This window comes from Triturus cristatus, chromosome 12 (genome assembly GCF_964204655.1).
Source record: "Triturus cristatus chromosome 12, aTriCri1.1, whole genome shotgun sequence".
Lineage (NCBI taxonomy): Eukaryota > Metazoa > Chordata > Amphibia > Caudata > Salamandridae > Triturus > Triturus cristatus.
The window spans coordinates 531,008,439-531,026,893 of NC_140595.1; the positions used below are offsets into that span (position 1 = coordinate 531,008,439).

General features: G+C 40.6%; 1 protein-coding gene across 1 annotated transcript in view; it reads right to left on the minus strand.

The window, feature by feature from the left end:
- Positions 1-18,455, minus strand: part of GNAO1 (G protein subunit alpha o1) — a 755,346-nt gene that overhangs the window by 31,603 nt on the left and 705,288 nt on the right. The window contains exon 7 of the mRNA XM_085638722.1: positions 6,394-6,547. Coding sequence (XP_085494848.1) covers positions 6,394-6,547 — 154 coding nt within the window. The remainder of the gene's footprint in view (positions 1-6,393; positions 6,548-18,455) is intronic.

Consider the following 18,455-nt stretch of genomic DNA (forward strand, 5'->3'; position numbering starts at 1 on the left):
ATCGCGCACAGAGAAACACAATTACCAAAGTTCCCCAGTCAGGGTTAAAGTCATAAAATTGTATTTTACTGCTGTATTAGCAGAGCAGTTATGATACGCCAGAGTTTACTTCCTACAGCACCCTCTTAACAGGAACAAACAAGCGCCGCGCTGCTTCTCTTTATGGGGCCATGAGTTTCAAATTAAAAACACATGGCCCCATGAAGATAAGAAAGTGCTTTGCGACAGACACAAAGGAGGCCACTGAGTCCGGCTCGGAGGCGAAAGGGGGGGCTACAGAAAACCTCATTTCCAATGGCTGGCCACCGTTTAGCATATACAGTGACTCCAGCCAATGGAAATGAGGGGCGGGACTTAAAGCCACCTACTGAAATGTCCTTCATTACAAGAGTTCTCGCAGAGCGAGCAGCACGTTGCACTGCAACGCTACACGCGAGACCTAAAAAGGGATCTCAGGCCTGCGCGCAGTTTGTTAACTGCTTTGTTGTCCTGACAAGTGCACCCAGTTGCCAGTCCTTACCCTTCACTTTTTATGCACATCAGACACCCCTATAGTAGGCCTAAGGTACCCCACTGGGCAGGGTGCAGTGTATGTGAAAGGTAGGACATGTACTGAGGTGTGTACCATGTCCTGACAGTGAAATACTGCCAAATTCGTTGTACACTGTTGCAAGGCCATCTTGCCCATACGACAGAATGGGGAATGCTGTGTCACATGATTCCAGCATATCTTCCCATAGGCATAAGATGGAGAGATGGAGTTTAGTGTGCCTGAACTCAGAATTTAATAACACATCTTTTTGTGAAGATGGCTTTTAAATTGTGTGTTTAGAAACCACGCTTTTAGAAGTGGCTGGTTTCTTGTCCTCACCATCCTGTGTGCCTCTGCCTGGTTGTGTATTGACTGTCTGGGTTTGGACGTGACAGGGTCTGGGGAAGTGTCCTGACACCAGGGAGGAGTAGGTGAGACAGCACAGGCTGGCCTACATTTGGTGTGGTGGGAGGAGTAGCCCCTTTGATGCGAAGAGGGCTGTACTGCTGCAACAAAAGAATGGCTCCACCTCCTGCGGAGTGACTGAGGCCCAGAACCTCACAATCAAAGAAAGAAGGTGGGCACTGGCAGGAAACAGGTTTGGACCGGGCTCAGAGCCCCCTGAACACAAAGACTTCAAAGTCATTTAGGGGTATAAATGTGAGAGCTGAAACCCCTGAACTCAAGACTGAACTCAAGCGTGAAATAGGATTGAAACTACTTCATGATCAAGAGGAACCTCTGCCAAAGAAGAACAGCTGAAGAGAAGGACTGCCCTTGCTGTGTGTTCTGGGGCTGGCCTGCAGTTTGCTGATTTGACTAAGGAGAGGACAAGGGACTTTGCTGTGTCACCCTGCTTGAAAGGACTTTGCTGTGTCCTAAAGTAACTTGTCTCCAGGGCCCGAGAGGAGCTAGCTCCCTGCTGTGGAAACTCAGGAATATCAAAGCGACGCTGTGTGCATGTGCTTTTTGCAGCCTGAGACCTTCGTGGGAATTGCCCCGTGACCGTGTGCCCCAGAGCAGTCTTGCGCTCTGCTTCGATCGACAGTGTGACCAGAAGTGATCATTATCGCCATCGGCCCGGACCGTCTTCCCAAGGGGGAGCCGTGAGAATTCACCGCCGCTGGCCCGAGCCTGCTTTTGCCAAGGAGAGACCTGTGAACATTCACCATCGTGGGTACGAGGTCCTTTGCCCAAGATCAGCGGAGTCGCGCCGGGAGCCGATCAGCTGCTAGGCGGTCGCCTGGTAGCCCGACTCCCACTATGAGGAGCAGCTGACGCCAATCCGAAGCAACACAGCATGATGCCCAAGCCGCGAGGAGAGAGAGAGACTGCACCCCCCAGGTAACACTCAGCGAGCGTGCGTGTGTCGCCGTCTGGGGCAGAGTGCGCGCTACGAGAGACCGATCTCTGCCTTTCCTATCTTTGCAGCACAAGCCTTCGCTCAAGTCAGTATCGCGGCCCGTACTCGCCGAGGAGTGGCAGTACCGGGGTCGGATTGTGGAGCTGCACTTTGTTTCCTTCGTAACCGTGTTGGGGGCATATTTTGGCAACCGCTGACCGCGAGTCATAGAGACCTTCACTAGCACCACGATCAGTGCCAAACTACATTATTACTTAGTTTTACGATCCGCATTAGTACTTGCATTCCGAACTGCATTATTACTTGCTTTCACGATCCGCATTAGTACTTGCATTAAGAACTGCATTATTACTTGCTTTCCCAATCCGCATTAGTACTTGCATTACGAACTGCATTATTACTTGCTTTTACGATCGACATTAGTACTTTCATTACGAACTGCATTATTACTTGCTTTTACAATCCGCATTAGTCCTAGCATTAAGAAATGTCTTATTTCTACATTACGAACTGCATTACGAACTGCATAGCATTGCATCAGGACTGCATTAGACCATCGTCAACTGCTCATTAATACTGCCAGAACCTACAAGTGATTGTGGGCCTAATAACCGGCCGAGTGAAATATTACGAATACGCATATGCTGGATATTTTTATCGTTTGGTCGCATCATATTTCTTCTTGATAAAGATACCGCTATTTTTCTAAATCTGTGTAGTGTCCATTTGTGGTGTTATCACTGTGTTACTGGGAGTGTGGTTGCAAATACTTTACACATTGCCTTGGAGATAAGCCTGGCTGCCCGTGCAAAGCTACCAGGGGGTGAGCAGGGGTTATCTAAGAGTGTGTCCCTCCTTTCCCTAACTAGAAGCAAGGGTCCCTATTTGGGCTAAGGTACCTACCTCAGCCAACTAGAGACCCACAGTTCTAACAAGCCCCTGATAGCACTGCCCCCTAAGTGTCTATTTAACCACTGAGAATACCTCTGGCAGTAGTTCTAGAATTATTTTACCTCATCTCTACCTAATATATTAGTGTGCAGGCCTATCAAACAAAGGCCAAGGCTAATAGTTCTCAATTTATCATCCACTCAAGTCTGAAAATCTGCTTTCTAAACTGTAGTTTATAAAGGATTCAACCGTTCAGGGATTCAGTGAAGGGCAGAAATACTGTTTCATTATCTTAAATTTGGGGGTGTCACTTCACTTGTCATGCTTGAGAGGCCGCTCCCCCATCCCTGGTGTCCAGTGGGTGGATACCTACTTGGGGATCCCAGTCCTAGTGCGATCCCCAGCAGTGATGTCCTTGAGAGAGGTACTGTTGTAAAGGGCACATTGTCCCCTTTTTATCAGTACCTCTCCCAGACTGATCGGTGCTCTTCCCGAATGTGGTGGACAACCCGTTGATGTTCTCCACACTAAAGAGGTAATGGGGTGTACATAAATGGGTCATTCACTGCATTCAGGAGGTTAATGAAGACTGCCATCTTGCCTTTAATACAAAAAATATATAAATAAATATGTTGCTAAAGGAGTGTGGGGACCTGGAGAGAGAATAATCTGGGGCATAATGCCCCCTACCTCTTGTGTAACTTCACTTATGCTGACAAAAATCCTAATATCAGCCCCAGGCATAGTGCAGAGGTTGGAGAGTGACAAGAGTATATAATTACAAGGCAAATGATTCTCTTGCAGATACACCTACGTTATGGCTTTTTGGGAAGGTGCGCATTATAATTTTTGCAAAACAAGGGTTCTAATTCAACCCAATTAGGGATTCAAACCTGGCAGAAGCATCTACTACCAGTGCCAATATATACTGCCTAAAAAATAAGCAACACTACTTATAATACGTGCTGAATTTGTAGCTAGAAGCCCTTTGTGGGAATCAGGTTATATCAAATCTAGATGCTGGCGCAAATAACAGAATCCTACCTAGCGAAACTACCAAAAACAAAATATCATTAGCAGGTGACTTGAAACCGAAAATGGATGGTAGGAAAGATGTTTTGGAAAAGGGGAGAAAATAGGCAAAGATCAAACCACACATTCTAATTTTCCAGCACAGCATAATCTTTTGAAGCGAAAGAAGCAAAATTCAACTGTAAAGCATACATAAAGGGTAGGTAAGGCACTACAATAGAGTTGAAAGTGCAAACAGCAATACTGTCGAGTTTATATCCATGCCGGCTGGAATGGGAGGTTTATTGCTGCAAGAATATAAATTGCTACCCGACAGGAAGGCAACTTCATGGAAGGGAACCTGTTGAGATGGGGGAAATCTGGTATTTGATCCAATTGTACCTCCAACGAAAATGTAATTGACAGATATTCTGAAAGCAAAGACCACATCTTTCCTAATCAATGTTGTGAGCTTGATTAAACAGCACAGACAGAAGTCGGACAAGTGAATGCTTTCCGAGATCTACACCAAAACCAAAGAAAGAGTGATCTGTTAAATAACTTTAGTTAGGGATGAATCAATTGGAGCATCTTAGACGATCGATGGAGTAGGCTGAGAATGTGGGTTTCTCATTAAAACTACAGATATAGCTCTATGAAGGAAGAATCAGGATCCTATTTAATAGTGAGCCTGAGACAACTTTAAAGCAATTACACTCTGGAATGTACAGCTTTAGAAGGTGGTTGCTGTTGAGATTAGGAATTGGAAAAATAAAGGTATTTTAGATATTGTCCCAGGTGTACGGGTTAATGTTTATTTGGCTATGTAACAGCCTGGAGGATGGGAGGCCTTTCTTTATGATACACCAATGATAACACCAAGGTTTGATGTGGTCAAGATCTATGAGCATGGACTAAAATTGAAAACCCAGAGACAAGGAGAGCCTGGTCCCCTACTCTGTACCACTAGATATTGTAATATTGTACTGAAATAGACATATATTCTTAATGCAATTGATGACGTCCGAGAAGTACTGGACACTTTAAAGTAAGGAACAGTGAAGATGATATAGTAACTAAAAGAAGTATGAGGAGTAACCTATGCCTACATAAAGTCCTTATCCTGATATCTGGTACTCTGTTAAGTCAACTTCAAACACAAATAAGTTTGCAGGCTGAGGTCATCCTAGATGTTCAAGCCTACTTTACAGACCTTGTGGGAAAAGTCGGTGAGGGTTTTAACATTTTCTATGATCGATTTCAAGTTTGTGATGCTTAAGAATTGGCAGGCTCTCCTTCTGAAACTTTATGGAGTTCATGCAAAGCCCACAGACTAAAGTAGCGATGCTTAAGGACTTGGGCTGTTTATCTCAAGTTAGCGATTTATACATAGAGGGGTTTTTCTACAGCATTGTTGACAGTGTTGACATCAATTGCCTAAATGAATATCCACATATTGGCAGGTAGAGGCCTAACAAATTCTGGCAGGACCAAGGCCAATGTTTTCGGTGGGAGATGCTGTCTTCAAGACATGCACTGATAAAGCCTTGGGGAAATGTGTGTATACCCAATGGTCAGGAAGCATTTTCAATTATTTTGGGAAACCCATTTTGGAGTGCAGCTTAGGAACCATATTAGTTTGAAAGGCATTCTTTTCTGATTTTACACGAGAATGATAATTTTGTGGATACAGTAAGGCTGGTTGAGTGGTGTAGCTGAGAACTGTAAATAAAACAAGGGGACGGTTGGCCAGTATGGATATTGTTTGCAAAACTGGGGCTAAATGTACCGTATCACTGAGGTGTTGAAGGGCTTATAGCAGAATAAATACACTATTAATTAATAATATTTGCCTTGCCAACATAGGAATTCCCTAGATATTTTCCTTTTTGACTAAGGCTGGATATTTTGATGTAGGAATGGATTAATAACTAATAAATGATGAACATTCGGGATTTTTATTATTGTGACTCACCTAGGAATTAAATTTGCTATTTCAATGGTTTTGACAAAAAATGTTTCTTTAAACAGCAACCTAACACAGATGCTTGTCACTGGGAAACACATTTGACTAATTGATTATGTACTAATAAACTTGACTGGTTGATTACAAATATTTTTCTGTCCCACACACTGGCACCACAACTTAAGGAACAAAGTGGGCTTCCTGTATCAGGAAAAACTTTTAAAATATTCTAAAATCACTTATGTTTAAATGCATCAGTTATAAAAATATTATTATTTTTGTGGGTAATCAAGGAATAACAGATTCTATTAATAATTCTAAAGATGCTGTATGAGTGCACATGTTTAATATTGCCCCAACTTGGGATTAGCATGTCATTGATCTGGAATGCAGGTTATTGGTACAGAATAACTGTGGGAATTATATGGACTTCCAACTTCCAAATGAAAACTATGAAAATTGATCTATTACACTTTGGTCTCACATGGTCAAGGATTCTGTACACATCTGAGTTCACCGACGCCATGCCTTCAAACGCAGTGATTATTATACTATCATCTTCACCATGAGGACGTGGTTTCGAAGGGTTTGGGATAAGATATGCTAAACCAGTCACTATGTGGAACATACCTGTGTATTCTGGAAAGCAGATGGTCAGAGGTGACTTCTTTATCTTCTCAGCAAAGAGATCTTTCTTGTTGAGGAAGAGAATGATGGAGGTATCAATGAAGAATTTGTTGTTACAGATGGAGTCGAAAAGCATGAGAGACTCGTGCATGCGGTTCTGGAGCCAGGACAAGCATCAGAGGAAAAGGGACAGAAAGGTAAAAAGAGAAGACAGAGAAAGCGAAAATTAGATATAGGAAAGAGAAACTGTTTGCAGCAACAACAAACATCAGAGAAATATGTTCCAAAGTGCTTCCCTATTTACTTGACAAGATAGCATTCACACAGAGAGGTATGTTGCATCCTCCTTGGATATCACCCAGCTGGCATTAGGAATGCTTTGGTTTCCTGACCATGACTCATGAAAAATGCATCAACATTTAGGCTTAGTTTACAAACAGACTTCACGCACAGCAGACCAGTGGGAGTACACCTTACCAACATGCCAGGCTGCCTTATGCAGGAGATACCTGCTGATTCAGATGAACCACTTAGATGCTTTAAGAAAAACAAACATTTGTATGTTGCGGAACGCAGCAGTTAGGGCGTGGGATTTACAAGCACATTGGTCACCCCAATCACCCACTTCTGTATCCTTCATCATTAAGCCCTTCTTAGTAATCAAGGCAGTGTTATGGCCTTTTAGTGTGTCTCAACTACAGTTATGTGTGGTTACTATCTATCTGGGTTTAAGTCAAACGGTTGTGTTTTGGTGTGACATGTTTGGGTCAGGAGGGTCACATGTATGTTAGTCACGTATGGATAAATCTATTCTGCTCAGGGAGGAAACCTGGGTCACTGGGGCCCTATACTGCATTCAAGCCTTATTATTGGTCTGGGCAAACAAAAGGTGATAATCCTAATGTTACTGAAACTGTTCCGTGCCACTGCCTGTGTGTCCACGGCTTACAGCATAAATAGTATATTCCTTAAACCATTTCAGCTCCTTGAACTGTGACATTTCTCTATGCATTTTTAACTGCTCATTGTGGCACAAAAACGCTCAGTGGACTAATTTGCCTTCAGCACAGATCTATGCGTAGCTTTCAGGTGACAGGTTTAATACAGTAAGACCTACTTTGTCTTTCAAAGTAGGAAATGTGGACAAATGAAAATTGATACTGTTGTAGTTTGATACTGCAGTGGATTTAAAAAACATGTAAAAGTAAGTTATTACCAGATGAAAAGCTAATCACACTAGCTTTAATAGTTACCCAAGGAATACACTTAGAGTTGTTTATATTTTGCTACAGCAGGCACCAGTCAGTTTCATTTCCTTTTCTACAAAAACAAAGCTTATATACTCCTCTAGATGGAGCAGAGCAGCTTCAATGTATTCTTTTTACAAAATAGTTCACTTCAGAAGGATATAGGACTTTCATCTTTTTCTCTTGTTTGGCAAAGTCATAGCTTAAGTCCAGACGATGACACCTTGGTGCCACTGGTGCTCAGTATTGGAGATCTGAGATCTGACAGGCCCTGTTTTGTTGTGAGCTATAGGCTTGGGTATCCAGTTGAAAATAGACTATTCCTGTGGTTGCTGTAGCCCAGAGGTCTGTAGTCCATCTAATCAAGGCGTCACATTTTTATTTAAGATATCAAAGAAAGCACAAGAAAAAAGCAACCTAAAAGGTGTCACATTCTGGCGAATCAAGGCATCTATCTCTTTGGAAGCTTTAGTAGACCTTGCAAACGATCCTTCCATGCCCCCCACCCCACCCTGCCAGTCCATGATGTCGGCATGGGTACCCTATTTACTGAGAAAGAAGTTACTTGACCAGTGGCTTAGCCATGGTATTATGGCAAGGTTAATTGCCAACTACTCTACTTTGATTATAATCTAGAGACATCATTGGGGTTCATTACGCCCCTTACAGCCCTGGCTCCAATACCATTGCACCTGCTGCATGATTGACAGCTTCACCCCAGTACTTGACATAGGGCCCATGAGAGCGGTGCTGATGGCAGTAGCAGATAGTAAGTGTGAGAAAGGCTTTTTGCTTGAGCTCTGTAGTGGATATATATGCCAGGGCCAGAGGCTGATGATGATGAAACCTGTCCTTGTATTTGAATACTAAGTTCATGAGAAGCTTTCCCAGCAAAGGGAACTAAACAGTGTGAATTTGTAAAATTGGCATCCGCTTGTGAGAAGTTAGCAAGAGGAGGTTTAAGGCTTCATTCATCATAAGACACGATTAAGAAAACTTCAGTAAGAAGGAACAAGTCTCTGCTTCCTGAACCACTAGTTTTTCTCAGAGATTTTGCTTAATAGCCACAATTCACTATTGACATTGTAGTAACTGATTTTTCTAGTGTAGGTCAATAAAAGGTGAATAACAAAAACACTGATTCAAAAATATTGTGGTATCAAGTCAACAATATTGTTACTCGAGTGACTAAATATAGAAGGTAAGTTTATCTCTTTGTGTTTAATATTGTTTTTAAAAAGATTGTATGTAATATTTTTCCTTTAATAAAGTTGTATGAAACATTTTCTAATTAATTTAATATATATATATTATATTAATTTTAGGTGTTAATATTAATGTAATAGTTTTCATTTTTGAGTATTCATCATTTAGTAGTGGGTTGTTGGGTTTGTAGAGGAACAGTGTGGGATATTGTAATTATAAATAGTTTATTTAAAATTTTTGTAATGTGTCTGTTATTTCAATTATTTTGGGATTTTTAAAGTATATTGTATTTTTGTATAGTTTATAATTTATATGTTAGCTCTGGGTTGTTTGGTTTGTAGCGGAATGGGGTGGGAAGGTATTTAAACTACTTAATACTATTTATTTCTTTTTAAATATCTTCTTATTAAAGATGTTGAAGAAAATAAATAGCATTTACAACTTTCATTATTTATACACAAACGTTTTATCAATGGTCGAACGCCATGACAATTCCTGTCCAATATATTTTTTTATTTAATTTAAATATTTAACTGCTAAATATGTTAATTTTTACATTGATTTGTTATGAATTGTCTTGTTTAATTAATTAGTGTATTTAACAAAATAATTTGGAAAATGTATTAGATTTATTTTGGTTTTAATTGTATTAGTTTTATTAATATTTTGCTTAATATTTATGGAGGTTCTGCTTTCTTTGGGTAGTAGGCAGGGAAGTGCATTTTTTTTTGTTACATTATTGTTGTATTGGCATTTCTTTTTACATTTCATCTATATAGTATATTTTTTATTTTCAATATTTTTAAATAATTTTATGTTAGGTATTTAAATATTTCCTTGAAATGAGTACATTAAAACTTGACTCATTTGAAGTCCAACACTTTTGCTAGAAGTGTTTTTTATCATCTTTAATATTGTTTTTTCTTTACTATTTTAAAAAATAGATATATTTAATCAAACTAGTAGTTTTGTACATATTGTATTTGTGATAATATGGTTAATATATGTTTGGTAGTTTACATGATTAAAAATTATTTATATTTCTTTATTATCCAAGTGTGCGTGTGTGTATATATATCAGGCTCAGTGGGGATGGTCCAACAATTAGGCAGCACTCGGACGCAAAGAGCGTTACCCCATTAGCTTGATTCGGTACATCAGTCACGTAAAACCGGTGATTGAAAACTGTAGTCCACACCCTAATGCATTTCGAATTTCTTCTTCTTCAGAAGGTGATTGCAGGACCAAGCGCAAAAACACGACATCTTCCTTTGCATTTAAATAACATCGTGAGTCCTGATTGGACGCCTTAAATAAGTGTTCACGTTGGCTGCTGGGAGATGAAGTTCGATATTTGCGCTACCATTACTCCAATTTGAGACTCTGTATGAGCCCCGGAAGCGTGAATGATTCAATCCATATATATATATGGATTTCGAAATTCCGACGTTTTTGGCAATATTCTGTTCCGTAATATTTTTGACAAGATATTGTTGTGTCACAATTTTGTCAGACACCCTCAATTAACTGAGCCACATTAGTCAAGGGAAGACTCAGTAAGAGCATTGTCAGAGGACACTGAGGCTTGTAGAGTAAAATTCATATTACTGTTTCACTGTTTGTACTGTTAGTGTATGTGCTTAAAGCATGGGCAGAGGGAAGGACAGCACAATGATCAGAACTGGTGGGAATATGTAAAATGTGAACGCACTTCTCCCCATCTCTTTCTGGTACTGACACTTTTACTACACAGAAGGCAAGGCAGCTTTTGAATGATATGTCCATGGCCTGATTACATCTGCTATAAGAAGCCCTAGAGTGCTGCTGAAATATGCTAGGTGTGAACCCACCATACACATGTACTGAGACCATGCAGAAGAAATTTAGCCAAAGACTTTTCACATTCACAGGGGAATTGTTTAAGGCTTGATAAATTGACGAGCATCCATGATCTGGAGGTAACATCAGAAATAAATAGGTCATCCAATAGGGGATCTACCTGTCAATTTAGTCTGTACATAAGCTAGAGCTAGTTTTACATCCAAAGACCCAAAGAAATCACCTTAACCACATTCATGAAAGAGATGGCAGAAGGGTCTGGAAGGTACAAAATGCCTTTACATGCGCTGTCTGGACGGATGGCTGAGAAAGGCACTAGAGTTATAATCCTCAACTGTAGAGAAATTGCATTGATATACAATGCATTACTTGACACCTGCTCTGTAGTTGCACACACAAACTGGGTAAGAGTACGTTTCAAGCTGCAGAAACACGTAGTAAGCAACATGAAAGAAAAAGAATAGATCTATTTGAGCTGGTTCTAGGTAAAAGTGCCCAATGTTGCAAAAATATGAAAACCCCAGTAAAAACTTAAGGTGCCTAGACCCATGCCGGAAATTATGCAGTTGATTGATGACTGCATGTTCTAGTCCACAGAGATCAGCGGAAGACAAAGGAATCAAGTGCACAATGTATGCATGAGAGAGCATGTAGCATGAAGGAACCTGTGGTACTGACATTGGACACCCTCAATTTCACTGCTTTTAAGAAGCAGGTCACAGTACATGTCACTAGATAAAAGGAGAAAGTATAAGTGCATGTTATACAGTTTAACATGACACTGCTTCACCACAGTAGTGTAATATCACAATGAAGAACTCGTGTGACAAATCTTTGTCAGAAATCTAAAATAGTAGACGGCAGGAATGGCTATTCTCTGGTCAAGGCAATATGACTGGATTATCCATCTTCTGAGGGACAATTAGGCATCACTAGGAGTCCTTTCTTCTACTACAAGCTGTTGATAAGCTGCCAATGGTTCACCTGATGCCAACATGGATACTGCTGGGAACATGACAGCTTGAACATGTTATTTATGTTTCTAACATCTAGATGTTCTCCAGAACTTTTAATAACTTCGACTTCCTGACTGATCAATGTATGGTGCTTTACGGTACTACATTTATCAAAGATTATCTTTCCAGTCATTTCAGTCTACTGTCTCTGTGCTTACGTTTACTCCAACCTGTTTACGAAAATACTGAATTGCTTCATATCTTTTCAGTCCAGGTCCAACTTGCAGTTCAGTCAATGAAGGATAGGAAAGGCCATTCAAGGACTCATTACTCTTCTTCAGAAACTTGCCATCCAGGCAATAGCACCAAGATTTCATAACAAAAGGATATGGCAAAGCAACAAAGCATCATATACAACCAGTGAAAGAGGTCCTAGTATGGTGGCTTGAATAAGATTCTTCTATTTTGGTTTCGGAATACTTGAGAGCAATTATCAAGACAAATCCTGTATTATTACACTCCATTGACGCTCATTCTACCTCCACATCAGAAGCAAAAATCTGTCTTATCTATGCTTAAGTAAAATGTAGAAGTAGAGACAATAGTTTGTTTTTAAGAATGCCCTCAGATGTAGTGCCACAGATGCTCCAAAGCAAACTACAGACTGGGCTGGTTTTGTGAATGCCAATTCAAATTTATATTAATATATGCTAATTTATCTCATGCATTTAAATTAGGCCTAGCTTGATGTCTTCTCAACTTACAGGACCTCACGATTGTAGATAGTCACACAACCAACAAGGCAATCCAGTTAAAGATTTACATGGACAATTCTAATTCACACCAAACTCAATCACAACTAGGCAGGAGGTCACAAAAGCTGAGAACTGGGTTTGGAAAAACACTGAACTAGGCCAGTGTTAAGTCAATATTTTTGAATAAATGAAGTTCCTAAACTTGCAATGCGAGTGCTAAATTCTTCAAATGTCTTTGTTCTTTTCCGCACTCCTTGGACCTCTTATTAATAAAACTGTGGTAAAGTAAATCCGCTGAGCCAAAGAAATCAATTCTGTATTTTAATAATATTAGAATGAAAAGGGACAATCTTTAAAAAGCTGCTCTCCCTATTGCTCTGATAACAAACTAGTGTGGTTGGAGCAAATGTGTTACAACATTCACCTCTGGGAATGGAGTACTGTCTGTGCAGGAAGAGTGTCCCACTTACAGAGAATACGCGAAACTAATTGGCACAGTGGTGACCAGCTCTAACTTGCCTGCCTTTTCCTTATTACCCTACCAAGCTTGATGACTGTTGTTAACTTCTTGACAATGTTCTCAGTGTTTGTCCTATATTTTCTTTCATATCATGGGGCTTTAGGTTTCTCAATAATGGAAGAGAACTATATTTTTCAGACTGATCACCACTATGCCAGCAATAACTTGACAAATGCATGCCATTTCTCCTTTTTACTTTCCTCTAAATAATAGTTTACTTTAATCCATGTCAAACATATTTTGAAATAATCTCTTTCAACAGGACCATGAAGAATGTATTGAAGTGATACACTCTTTAATAGGCCAAGCACGCACAACTTAATTTGTTCCTTTAACTTTGACGCGCTTTCATGTGTAACTTAGGTCTTTATAAAATCTTTAGGGATTTCCTTTACTTCATTGAATAGTCAACGTTCCACACACTAACCCCCAAAGCACAAAACTACACTTCACTTAGACACACTGGGCATCAGGAATCCAACGCAAACACTGACCCCATGTCCTGTTTAGTCATAAAGGAGATATCAGCAGTGATAGAGGTATCTCCTTTCCCATATATCTAAACCCTGGTATATGCTACAGGAATTTTCACCTGATCAATACAGAAGAGTCAGAGGTTGAAAACACTCTGTGATTAAAAAAAAAATACAACAGGGAACTCAAACGTTTTCATTGGAGCCCAATGCCAGGGTTGCGGAATACCAAGGTTGTCTAGTTTTGATTCCACATCATGCCTCTTTACTCTGTCGCCCTCCCCAGTCTCTGTCTCACTCGTGCAGGTTCTTTTCATCCTTCCTTACTGACATTTTGACAGTTTGTGTATCTTTCTCTCCCTCCTCTCTTTTCTCTCTCTCACTCACTCCTGGTCAGGTTCTGATGTGTGCTGATGTTCACCACCTCCACAACGTAAGCACTGAAGAAGTGGAAGGTTTGTAGGCACCAAGACTGGATCTATGAATTAGGCCAGTGGGGAAATAGGAAAAATCTGACTAATATATGGAACCAGAGGTCACTGTTCGCTGGCAATTTTCAAGTTTGCGTTTCAGAATGGCTATGTTGAGAAATGTACCTCACATTCTATGGGAATATAGGAGGAAGTGAAACCTATTGCATTACAATTATTTATTCACTGATAAGAAAAAACTAATCAAAGAAAGGTGCCTCATTTTGGTTTGAGCCAGTGGTGAAAGTGTTCGTGAGATGATGTTTGCCAGAAGCAGATGATTTGTGGCACCATGGCCATGAAATGCTACCTTTAGGGTATGTTTCATCGCCATGACGAACACAATGGTGACTGCACACATGGCGTTTAGCACATCCTAATGGCGTTTAGCTGACTCTAAAAGGGTAAGGAATGAGTCAAATATGAACGTGAGAATCATTTACAAATAGGCAATGATGTGTTGCATCCTGAAAGATTGGCTCAATTCTAGGTTTGCGTGGGTATGACTCTGGGATTCTACGCATTGCCATTTTCTCAGCTTTGACCCCCGTTTGTAAGTATGAGAAATATTTTTATTGTGCCGTAATTCGAAAAAGAAGGAATGGTCACATCCAGCAGTGAAACAACCTAGAACAATACACAGAAAAACACGTCAACATTTCTGAGCTCCCCATCAACAGGGTATGATGGCATCTCAGATCTATGCATGTGCACAATGGTCAGGAGACTCCAACAAAACAGGAATGATTAGAACATTATTTTCGAACCATTAGCACTCAAGTCACCACAATGCAACAGAACCTTCAAACAGCTGTAAGACAAGAATATAAGGTGCAGCTGACAAGGCAAGGATGTTTCCTAATAAGTAATTTAATCAAATTGTAGCAACCTTACTTTCTTGGCGGTCAGTATGTAGCAGATATTTGTCTCAATCTACTTTCAATCAAGTAGCTCATTTTGAAAACATCAATAAAGCCATCTTGTTAACTCAAACTGACCCAAAACATTCTGTCAGTTTTGACAGGTCACCACAAAAAAATGCATTATTCCAGATGCTGGAAGACCTTGATGTAAATATGATGTTGAAGCCGAGAAGAATTCTGAAATGTTTTTTGGAGTTTTTCACTCAGTGGAAGAACCCGATAAAGCATAAAGGACACCTCCTCACATAGCACACAACCACCACAATGAACTGTCACACCCACACACCACAGTAGTCAACATTTCATCACATGCTCAGACATCAACTAACACCAGCAACACATCTGCATGTTTACAGTAACAGACAGATTGACAAAATAAAATAGCACATGGCAAATACGAAGCTGTGTAGGAGAGGTGTTTATTCCGACCTGACAACGCTGGCCTTTTCGTCTTCAAACACTGTCCGTACCAAACCAATCCTTCCTGCCCCCTGAACCATGGGCACTCATTTCAACTTCTACCTGCCAGGCTGTCGGCACTGTGCCCCTCATGAATACCAATATTACTATTCCTGATTCAATATCATACTCCATCTTTCTCGATAACCACTCTTATTTTTTTATATAATCATCCACATTTACCACATAATTTAAGTTCCACATCTATCACCCTTTGCACACGTCAGTCCTTCTTATATTTGCTATCTTTATTGGTAACAAGTAATCTGATAAGCATTTCCTCTTCTTAAATATGTTCCTTATACATCATTTTCGTATGTTGTTTTAACACACTTTAACCAACTCTAATGATTTTAGACGCAGATGGTTTCGTTTCCATCCTAATGCCTGCCTCTTTTTTAGGTCGAGCCTACCAGGCGGAGAAGCAGTCTGGGTGCACAAACTTGCACTGGGTTTAAAGCCCACTCAATTACACACCATTGCTTGGCTTTGTCACTCATTTTATTGCTTATTCGATTGCTTGCCTTGACCCTTCCCTAGAGCATGGCCTCTTTACTTGTGTCCTTTCGATGCTCATTTTTAGTTATTTTATTTTTGTTCAAGCGCTCCATGAGACTGCATGTTTTTTTCAGCTGTCTTCCTAGTGTGCTTCTCTCACCCGTCCTCTGGGCAGTGGCGGCTCCTCCTCTATGGCGGAGGAGCGTCGCCTTACTGCTTTTAAGCTGTGCCAAGTAGAAACATAAAATGATAATCCCTTCGAGTTATTATCATTTTATGCTTTGTGTTCTGCTGCTTTGCGGTCGGGCCTGCTCTGCGAGCAGGGGAGGAGTGGTTTGCCCACTCCTAAATGTGCAATGACTGTTTGGTCATTCCTCTGGGGCCGCCAAAACTAGTCATGCGCACTTTCCCCGTTCTCCATGCAGGCTGCATTACACCCGCGAGCTATGCAGGCGCCACTGCCTCTGTGTTAATCTCTCTAGTCCCAGTGATTCACCAACACAACCCCCGTTGCTTTCGCTTGCCAGTGGGATTCTCTCTTCCCAGCTGTGTGTGTTGCTCTTGCCTCTGTTCTTCTCCCGTTGCCCAGTGTTGGTCTTTCCCTCGTATGAGTCCCCCCCCCCACCCTACTTATCTGTCCCTTTCTCGTGTGCTTCTCTAGCCTTATCGCTCACACCCCATCCCTGATCACTCCAACCTGCATCTACATTGCCCACGCCTCCTCCCTGGTCCTATTTTTTGTTTCATTTTATTATTATTTTTGTGTTGAGGCCAGGCAGCAAATGTCTGCCAGGCTTTCCGCTTTGGAAATAATTCATGCTTTTTCATTTTAATATGTTTTATTTACTAATCAATCTTAGGTTGGTAAAAAAAAACAAATGTGCCCACCTCATGCACATGAGACATTCCTTCAAAATGACATGCTCACATTAGTGCACTTTGTTTTTTATTCCTTCTTTTGTTCATGCTTTGTCGATGCTGTACAGTATGAACAAAACGCATTGGCAAGGCTAGACCTATTGGCTTTGCCAGTGCTTGTTAACGGAACCCCTGTATTGTTTTTGCATCTCAGCAGCGAACCTGGTGCACAACTGGTAACATGTTAACATCACATAATAAATCAAATGGTGCCTTGATTGCTAAATAATGTAAAAAAGGAATTATAACACCACAACAGTGACTGGTGTAAGGTCCATTAAACAGTGCGCATATTACACACACACACACACACTCACTCTTTGAAGGCCACCATTTTAATTTATATCATGCCAGATAACCAGGAAACCACGTTAGTTGCTACAACATCTACAATATACGCATAGTAAAAGCAAGAAGATCTTTGTAGGTCTGGATAGAAACAGCTAAATAGTTTTGCACGCTTCATAATTTCCCAAATATTCACAATACAAATACATCATTCTAGACATATATACAGGGGCTTCCGGTCAGCCCTCTTCACCCATTAGACCATTTATGCCTCATTGGCATTTTGCTTCTGCCCAACATAGCCTACAGAATGGATTGTCCCGCTTAATCCACTGACACACCTGCATTATGAGTGACAGCCTTTCACCTGCTCATATGTGCACAAGCCCCACAAAGGAGTGGAGCTTAATGCCAGGCCTTGTGTGCCTGGGCAGTTGGGGCACTCGTTTATTGTTATACTTTTTTTTTGTTTGCCAAATTCCTTTACTAGGATTGCAAAAAATGAATTAAAAAAAGCCATTACACACTTGCCTAGACCAGACATTTTGACCTTGCCAATGCTTGTTTTTCTGATTTCATGAAAGCAGCATTGACAAATGAGCAATATGACGAAATGACTTATGTAGAGCATATGAAGTACTATACCTTTCTGTTCTAATGGGAGGGTGAGAACTGACACTCGCTTTGTGCCTACGTCACATTGGCACAACAACATGCAGCCATCCATGGAGGAGCCAACTCTTTGAAGATTAATTGAACGCCCACCTGAGCCACAGAATGACTACAAAACTCCTGTAGATACAAACTAGGAATTTCATTTTGTAAAATTGCAACGGTATCCTTATTTCGCTAGTAATTTCCCGACATCCATCATAGTCTTAGCTCATGCAGTAGTAGTGCTCACCTGAGACACCGATATCCAAACTGATCTCTCACCCCCCCAAAAAATGACACTAAGTGGTGCTCTTAAATGGTCTATGTATACCTGGCCCCAAAAGGGCACAATTTAAAGGCCTTCATTTATTTACAAACAGTAGTGAATTAAGTGATCCAACATCCAAGAATTAAAAAAGCCAATATAATTGTAATGTTAACAGCATGACAAAATGGCTTCTCTATGCCCCAACTGACTCAAGGAGGAACATTCTGTCAAAGGTACCTTGACAACCTTTCAAACACAAATAGCTGATAGGTGCTGTTGCCCAGAATGAGCATGACATATACGGGTACAAGATCCTTGCATGGTATATTATCAGGATATTGGTGGTCATCAAGACGTTCCACGACCATATAGAGGTACTGGAACTCTAAGGTGCCATGCAATATCCTTAGAATGTATGGTAGAAGATATTTTATTTCTTATAATACATGTTCACATCATAACCCTTCCACTAAAAAGCTCAAATACTCAGTCTTTTACTCCTTTATATGAATTGGTATGGTTGCAAAGATGCAGAATAAATGTGGAATGTGTAGTGCATAAGTAAATATGTTAATATACAGTCCTCTGTTG